Below are 8,323 nucleotides of genomic sequence, written 5' to 3' on the forward strand. Positions count from 1 at the left end.
GAGGTCTGTATTTGTACTGAAAATGAAGCTCAAGGAGCTTCTGCCCTCCTTCTCCCCACCCGAGCCTTCTGGAGCAGGCGGAACTGGCCTGGACTCAGACCTCCCATGCGCGCCTACGCCACACCGCTGATGACGTAGCGTGTGGCTATGTCAGAATGTAGGAGGTGATTATGGTAATGATTTAAGGTCCGGTACAAGTCCCCTTTTACCTTGGCGCCACCAATGGGCTGGCGGTTGCTAGGAAAACGAGAGGCTGGCGGCAGCTCTAAGGACTCCACCCCTGCTGGAGAGGGAATGGGTCAGATGACCGCTGCTCTGCGATAAGATCCCACGGGGGCGAGATCCCGGCATCATTTCTAATGGAGTCAGAAGATTAGGAAGCGGCCTTGGGGAGCACCTTTGCCAGCAGAAGCTCATGCTGTCCCTGTGTGGCCCAGGGGCTCTCTCAGCAGCTTCTGGGCTGAGCCAACCGGGATGGGCTTGCACTGCAGGGCGCACAGTCCAGGGTCCTGCAGTCCGCCTGGGGGCGGTGGTGCTGCTCCTGCTCCTACTGTGCTGGGCGCAGCTGACCTCTGGTGAGGGCTCCGAACTGCGTGGCCGGGATGACGGGACGGGACGGGATGGGACTGGAAGCTGTGGTCGGCAGGGCAGGCTTCTTCCCAGAGCGTCTATCTGCCTTTGGGCCGTCCTTGTTTTTCATGTTGAGACCCAGAAGAAAAGGAAGAAGTCAAATGGGAAAAGTTCACTTCACTGAGGTTTTATGGAGAGAGATGGAGGGCGTTTCTTCAGGGAGACCTGACTGTGAGCTCCTTTGCTCTTCTGGGGTTTTTCTTTTTCTTTTCTTTTTTTTTTTTTTTTTTTTTATTATTTATTTATTTATTTATTTAGTTTGTTTGTGTGTGGTCAGTTCAGCCCACCAGGGGGCAAGGCTGGCTGGCATGTGGTGCTGGGGGATCGAACCGTGGTCCCTGTGCTCTGCTTTGCTTAGCTTGTTCTAAGTAGGTGCGTTAGACCTCTGAGCCATCCCACCAGCCCCGGGTTTTTCTTTTTTAATTGTAAAATTCCGGGCAGGTCAGCTAGCTTGGGGGACTAAATTGCCTGCTTGGGCAGAGCGAAGGTAGCGGCTGTGATCCACCCCTGGTACCACGTGCCGGGCCGCCCCGCCCCTGGGACGCACCCAGAGGGTGACTGAGACTGCGCCAGGTGGCCCACGCCTGTAATCCCGGAGCTTGGGAAGCTGAACACAGGAGGATCACTACGAGTCCAGATCTGTGTAGTGAGACCCAGCACTAAATACATTTAAACACTGTGTCCACCTCACAAGCCACACACATGTTGATGGGAGAAAAGTGGTAACATTATGAAGATGGCAGTGTCCCAAATTCATCAAGAGATTAAGTGCAACTGCTATCAGAGTCTCAGCTGGTCACTTGGTACATTTTGTTTTGGAAGACATCTATACTCACCACTATACCACTAACACTACGTGTGTGTGTGTGTGTGTGTGTGTGTGTGTGTGTGTATTTGTTACAGGGTCTACAGCGTGTTCAGAGTCTTACAATGTAGATTTGACTTGTTGTGATTCTTTTTCTCAGCCTTCCAAGTGCTGGGATTACAGGCGTGTGGCACCACACCCAGTCTCAATCACTGTCTCAGGACACCCGGGCCAGGGCAGGCACAGCACCACTTGGTAAAAATTGATGAGCTCACTCTGAACTTGATGTGGAATAGCAAGGGACCTCAACAGCCAAATGAATCTTGCAAAAGAACAGAGGGATCTTAGAGGATGAATGAGGGTGGTTGTCTTAGTTACTCTTTACTCGTTGCTGGGACAAATACCCGACCCTCAAAATGAAGGAAGGAAAGGTTTATTTAGCTCACAGTTACTGGAGGGTTCAGTCCATATTCCGCTGGCTCCAAGGCAAACAACAGCAGCTTATGAGGCAGAAAACAATGAAAAGCAGAGGAGGAGCAGCGACTGCAGGGTCCATTACGCCTCTCCCTTTCTTCTACACTGACTGCAAAGACCAGCGCTCCACAGTGAAGATCGGACCTCCTCCAAAGTGGCGCGGCTGCCAAGATCAAGTTCCTCTAAAGACTGAGACTTCTCCATGGAAGCAGGGCACGGCAGCAGGGCGCAGGGCGGCAGGAAGCCTTTCTCAATTCATGGGTCCTGCCCACCTGCAGGGCTAGGCCCCCATGCTGAGATCTGCCAGAGCTGATTCAGCCAAGTTGACACAATGTATCAACTAACACAGTGGTGAATGGAGAGCCTCTGTCCTGAGTCCTCTCACACTTAGCCCAGAAGGAATAGATTATCGGGTCATGTTTGAGACACAAAGGATCCCTGAAAGTGAGTGTGTTATTGTCACAGGTTCTCTGGAAGTGGTGATGCAAGGAAGGACACAGACGGTATTGCTGAACAACAATGTCACTATCTCCTGCAAAGCCTCTGGCTTCCGAATGCTGGACCCCAGTACTGTGGGCATCAGGTGGTATCAAAAGAATCAGGTGTCTAAAGCAGAGGACATGGTGTTAGAGTTATATGGTGATACTAAAGATGTCAGACAACCTGGGACTGAGGTGTCTCTAAAGAGGCTGCAGTCGGGTGATGCCTCACTGCAGCTGCCTGGTGTCCACCTGTGGGATGCAGGAGTGTACCGGTGCCGGGTGGCAGTCCCCTATGAGAAGGCACATGGAACGGTCTTGCTGGAAGTTCTGGGTGAGTACCTATGGACAGTGCCCTGCAGTCACCCTGCTGCTGGGTCCTGGTGTGAGCTTGCCCTTGGGGTACCCATTGGGGCAGAAGGTTAACATGTGGGTCTATCCCAGACATGATTCCCCATTCTGGGCTTCTGTAAACACCTGGATCCCTTCAACGAGTCTTTACTCACTCTGAACTTCCATCTACAAAGTGGCTTGTAGGCAAGAGTGCAGCAAAATAGAGATGAAATGCTTAGCGTGGTGCTCGGACCTTGCAAGAGCCCAGTTAATGACAGCCTTGGCAATTGTTCTATAATTCTCCTCTTGCAGGATCAGTCAGTGTCACTAAACAAGTGACAAGTTACTTTTCTCCTGGGAAAGGAGAGGTGAGTCACTGGGCTACCTGGCTGGACTGACCTAAATCCTCTTGCAACCTTGGCACTTCTAACCTGTGACTTCAGCCAGTCATTTAATAGCTGTAAACCTGAAGTTTCCCATGCAGACATGGGCTGGTAACTCCTACCTGCCTCCTGGTGAGATATGCATGAAACAAGGTTGGTGGCACATGTATGAATTTCCAGTGACCTGGGAGGCTGAGGCTGGAAGAGCTCAAGTGTGAGAGTGGCCTGGACAACTTGGTGAGATTCTCTTCCAAAATATAGCCAAAATTATAACTAATGAAGACAGATGGAAAAAATCCAGCAAAAACTTGGCTGAGTAGTAGTAGCTCAGTGGTAAGGGTGAAAATATCGAGCTGTGCAATGTAGGTAGGTTCTCAGTCAAGGCTCAAAACCTCCCATAAAGCTCTTTGAGCCTCTCTGTCCTGCTTTGTAAAAGCATGTGATATGTGAGTGAGCTTCATGGTCTACTAGTTAGTTACTTAACCACAGATGTCTATTTTCATATCATTCTGGATTCTGAGTCTGAGTTCAGGGTGTCAGCAGGGTTGATTTCTCCTCAGTCCTCTCTTCTTGACCTTCTCTCTGTTTTCCCTTAGGGTCCTTTTTTCTGATTCTGGTTTTTTGTCCTTAATCTCTTTTTATTGAGAAGACACCAGATATAATACATGAGGACCCATCCTTACAATCTCATTTTCATATAATCATCTCTTTAAGAATTTATCTTCATGGGCCTGTGAGATAGCTTGGAGGACTAAAGGGCCTGCTTAGGAAGTTTGGGCAAGTGCTGGGACCGTGGTTTGATCCCCAGCACCACATGTCTCCCTAGCCCCACCCCCAGTGCCAGCTGAGCAGGCCAGAGCCTGGGTGTGGTGGCACACACAAGTAATCTCAGCGCTGGGGAGGTTGAAAGTAAGAGGGTCACCGCAAGTCTGAGGTGCATGGTGAGACCCTGCAACAGCAAAAATACATAAATAAAAAAGAATTTATCTTCAAATCTTCATGTTCTGTGATACTAGGAACCTTGTGGAGGATGTATGAATTTTAAGGAGACTCAGTTCATAAGAAAAGAGCAGTATTATTTTTTGAAGACACAGTGTTTATTCTGCTAAAATCAAAATGTTGAAAAGAGTACCTTTTTGAAACCCACTCAATGCATTAGTCACAAAAATTCATTAATTCTGCAAATCACAGAGATCCTAAATTAACAGTGGCTTGGAAATCAATTCCTGGTATCACTGAACATAGAAAATAGAAATGGATAGACTTAGAAGTTGGGTTCTCTATTCCTAGCACTGTGTAGCATTTGTCATTTCATTATCTGCTTGCCTCAGTATGGTGACATTCATTTAATCAAAAAACCACTATTGATGAGTTATTGTTAAGTTAATCATTGATTCAGATCTCTTTGGTTTTAATTAATTAATACCCATTCTCTGTTCTGTGATCCATCCAGAACACCACATACCTTTCCTTTGCCTGTCTCCTCAGTCTCTCTCTGTCTTTGACAGTTTCTAATCTTTAGCTGATTTTGATGTCTTGGGCATCTCTCAGGGGTAGTGGTCAGGTATTTGGAGGATGCCGCTCTTGGCATCCGTTTGCTGCTCTTCTCTTTTTTTTTTTTTCCATAATTTTACTGAGAAACAAATAGCAATGAGACAGTTTCAAATCAAATTGGCAGGACAGCTTCACTAATTAACACATTGCATACATTCTTCCTAGTGGTTAATTGCTGTACAAGATGCAGACATGATATCCTATTTACAAACACTATTAGAACACATCCCTCAATTCATTAAGAGAATGTAACTGTATATCTATCCTAACCACTTTGAATATACAGATGCAAAATGTATATTCATCTGTATACCCTTTTTTGTTAAGTTCCATTATATGAATATTATAGGTGTGTAAACTCAGCAAAATATTCTAAAAGAGCTCAGTAGTCTATAATAGTAATGGGTCTTCTGCTTGACAGGCAATGTCAGAAATTGTTGACCTGAATCCCCTATAGCTCAACATAACAGCATGGCTTTACTTCTTGTACTTCGTTTTTATACTTTTCTGCTGCATGGTTAAGACCAGGTTAAAGCAGGACCTATGCAACAAGAGTTGTAGCTTTTGGGTCTGATAACGTCAGTGAAATCTCCTCTGCTCTTCTGATTTTGGAAGGGTGGTCACAGAAGTAAGGGGAGTTTGTGTCACATGTCCCAGCACACAATTTAAGTCTCTTGATGTTGCTGTTGATCAGCGTGCACAGTAGTGGTAATCTGGCTTCTTCACCGTTCAGTTCCTCTCCCTTCCTGCCTCTGGGTTCTGGTCTTTGAGAGGAGGTCACACTTTTTATGAGGCAAGAAGAGAAAAAACAGTTGGTTTGAGGCCCAACTCTTCATCTTTTGTTCCCTGGCAGCTCCACCAAACTGCACACTGAATCTGGAACAAACCACAGAGAAAAATAAAGAAAGTCACAGCAGTCACAGCAGTCGCCTTGCATGCCAGTGCCATGGGTTTCATTCAAAAGACATTAACAGAACGTGGGTGAAGTGGAACCACAGTGCTTCCCAGGACGAAGTGATTTCCGAGGGCAACTGGACTGATCCTGTCATCACGAATGAGAATGCTACATTCACCATCACCAGCTACTTGGTAGTCAACTCTACAGAAGACAACCTCTACTGTGAGGTGCAGCACCCATCCTTGCCCACTCCCTTGAGGTTGAACATCACAGTGCCTGTGGGAGGTAAGTGTCTTCTTGCCTATATCCTCACTCTTTTTTCCTTTATTAATTTCTTTATTGGAACTGGGAATGGAACTCAGGACCTCCCACTTGCCAGGCAGGTGCTGAGCCACTGAGCTACATCCCTGGTCCTGTTTCCTCACTGTTACATCTAGGGCATATCATGGATCTCTCTGGTTCTTGGCCAGTCTAGATTCCTTGCTAGCATTTGACAGGGAAAAAAAATAAGGTGGGCTAAAGGTACAAACTGGAGTCTGGGCTAGCTCAGGCTCAGAGGCTACACAGTTTGAGTACAGTTCCTGTGTCCAGTCAAATGACATGGAAGGTGGAAAAGCTTGACAGTGGTCATCAGGTGGAAACAGGGCTACTTGTCAGCTCGTGGCAATCCTACTGCCTCCGTTTGTTCCCATCTATGAATGTTCACAAGGTGAGGTCCATTTGTATCTGCGAGTGTTCCCAACTCCAATGTTCGTAAGTTAGAGTTTCCTGTACTCAGATGTGGGAGATGTATGATAGCAGTGGGAATGCTGCAACCTGTGGCTTGTGTTTGGTAGTGGGATCCCTTGACAGGAAAGTGACCCAAAGCTCACTGGTGCTAGTAGCAGTTATACTGTGTGGGCTGCCTTAGGCTCTTTGGTTTCTCTTTGCTGTCCTGTTTTTCGTTCTTTCTTTCTTTTTTTTTTTTCCTGCAGAAACTAATGCAACACCTCTGGGTAGGTCTCGATACATGTGGATCCTGTGGATCCTTGCTCCTGCTTTGATGGCACTGATTTTTTTAGTGATTTATCTATTACTATTTGGAGAAGGTAATGGGCTCTGTCATAGTTATTTTTCTTGTTGCTGACAGAAAATACCTGAGAACTGAAGTGGAAGGTGGAAAGGTTTATGTGTCTCACAGTGTTGAGGTTTCATCCATAATTTGCAGGCTCCAAGGAAAGTGGCTTCCTCCAGCAGCACATTTCATGCCAGATGGAATTTTGCAAAAGCAGTAAGGGACCAGAGCTTTTTTGTTATTATTTTTTCCTTACCTTCTATGCAATTCTATTGATGTTACTGCAATTGGAACAGTACCAAACCAATCAGTGGACGGTTTTGGTAACCACATACCTGTAATTCCAACATGGTACCCTAATTACACACTCCAGATCCAACCACCTCTGGACAAACCTCATCTAATGACTTCATGATGCTTTTGGGGGAGAAAACTAGACATAAGCTATAACATGTTCTGAAAGAAAATGTCCTATGTTTTAGCCTTGGCTTCAAGACCTCAGGGTCATGGTCAGTGCTCGGGTCAAGGAGTTCTGAGGGCTGGCACTGGTGTATTTTACATGTTGTGTGTTGTACTCTCTGATGTCGTGGGGAAGCACTTTGCCATGCCATCACCATGTGTTGGTTTCTGGTGCTGAGCCAATGCGCTGTGGAGCTCCCTTTGGCCCCATACAATACATCTGTCAGCAGACTGAATCTGACCAGGGGAGCTCAGACCGGGGCTTTGACCAGGGAGCTTAGCCAGGAGCAGATCATGCAGTTCTCACACACAAAGCCCACAGCTGAGAGCAGCGAGTTCCTCCTATGCTTGCTGGTGTCTGCTTCATACCTTCGTGGGATAACTCACCAGGAGTATTTTCTCCTTCAGTTTGTTTCTGCACAGAATCCTTGATTGTGGCCCAAATAGCAAGTGACACAGCCTTAAGCTTTGCAGACCCAAGAGCCCAGGGAGATTGTTTTTGTTCAAATGGTTCTATCTTTGTTTTTTCTACTTTCAGCGCTGGGGCTTGAACTCAAGACCTCAAGCATGCTAGGCAAGCACCCTACCCCTGGGCTATAGCACCACTGCCTAAAATTGTTCTAGAGCATACCTTCTTCTTAGTTATGCATGGCCCTGCCAGGGTGAAATCTGTGTATGTGCCAATACTTCTCATGGGAAATGAAAAGTCAGAAATGGCCTTTGTCCTGAGGAGAACTGCTCATCACACATTGGTTAAGTGATGTGTGGAGCTTATTCTCCTGGTGGGAGGTAAGCCAATGAGAGAACTGGGTGTAGAGTGGTTTTCACATTCTTTTTTAATATGCCTGATTGTTTTTCTATTTTTGTCCTTTGTTTGATTCTGTTATGCAGGTACCATTCTTATCACCGAATATGCAGCAGTGACACTGAAGAAGAAGGCACAGCCCTGAGAAGTGTGGCTGGGTGCCCAGCTGACTGCAGTCATCCCATGGGTGGCTGGAATCCTTCCCTCGCAGTTTACATGGATGAGTTCAAGCCTTCATGCATGTCCATGTCCTCACTGTTTGCTGCATCTTTTTTTTTTTTGATTATTAAAAACTCTAAACTTTCCCCCCCATTTATTTAATGCAAGATTAGAAGAAGCTTTCTTAGCTTATATCTCTTCTGCAGTTTTCTGTTAAAAACTGATGTTCTGTTTTATGATCAACAGAATGGTGAAGACTGTGGCCTCCCATTCAGTGTAAAAATAATTTG

The 8,323-nt window shown here is 46.3% G+C and overlaps 1 protein-coding gene across 3 annotated transcripts; it reads left to right on the forward strand.

Annotated features, from left to right (window-relative positions):
* Window positions 1-225: 225 nt before the first annotated feature.
* On the forward strand, window positions 226-8,140 carry LOC111817702 (natural cytotoxicity triggering receptor 3 ligand 1-like). Of its 3 annotated transcripts, XM_023719368.1 has the most exons (6): window positions 227-575; window positions 2,375-2,722; window positions 5,512-5,841; window positions 6,531-6,551; window positions 6,686-6,826; window positions 7,961-8,140. In XM_023719368.1, exons 1-5 carry the CDS (start codon window positions 416-418, stop codon window positions 6,694-6,696), a joined length of 870 nt encoding a protein of 289 aa, XP_023575136.1. In that variant the 5' UTR covers window positions 227-415; the 3' UTR covers window positions 6,697-6,826; window positions 7,961-8,140. The 3 variants fall into 3 exon arrangements, with proteins under 3 accessions (XP_023575134.1, XP_023575136.1, XP_023575135.1); XM_023719366.1 differs by having other exon boundaries at window positions 226-575; window positions 6,531-6,826; XM_023719367.1 differs by lacking the exons at window positions 6,531-6,551; window positions 6,686-6,826 and having other exon boundaries at window positions 230-575.
* The last annotated feature ends 183 nt before the right edge of the window (window positions 8,141-8,323 follow it).

This window comes from Octodon degus, unplaced genomic scaffold, assembly GCF_000260255.1.
Source record: "Octodon degus isolate 3935 unplaced genomic scaffold, OctDeg1.0 scaffold00067, whole genome shotgun sequence".
Taxonomy (NCBI): domain Eukaryota; kingdom Metazoa; phylum Chordata; class Mammalia; order Rodentia; family Octodontidae; genus Octodon; species Octodon degus.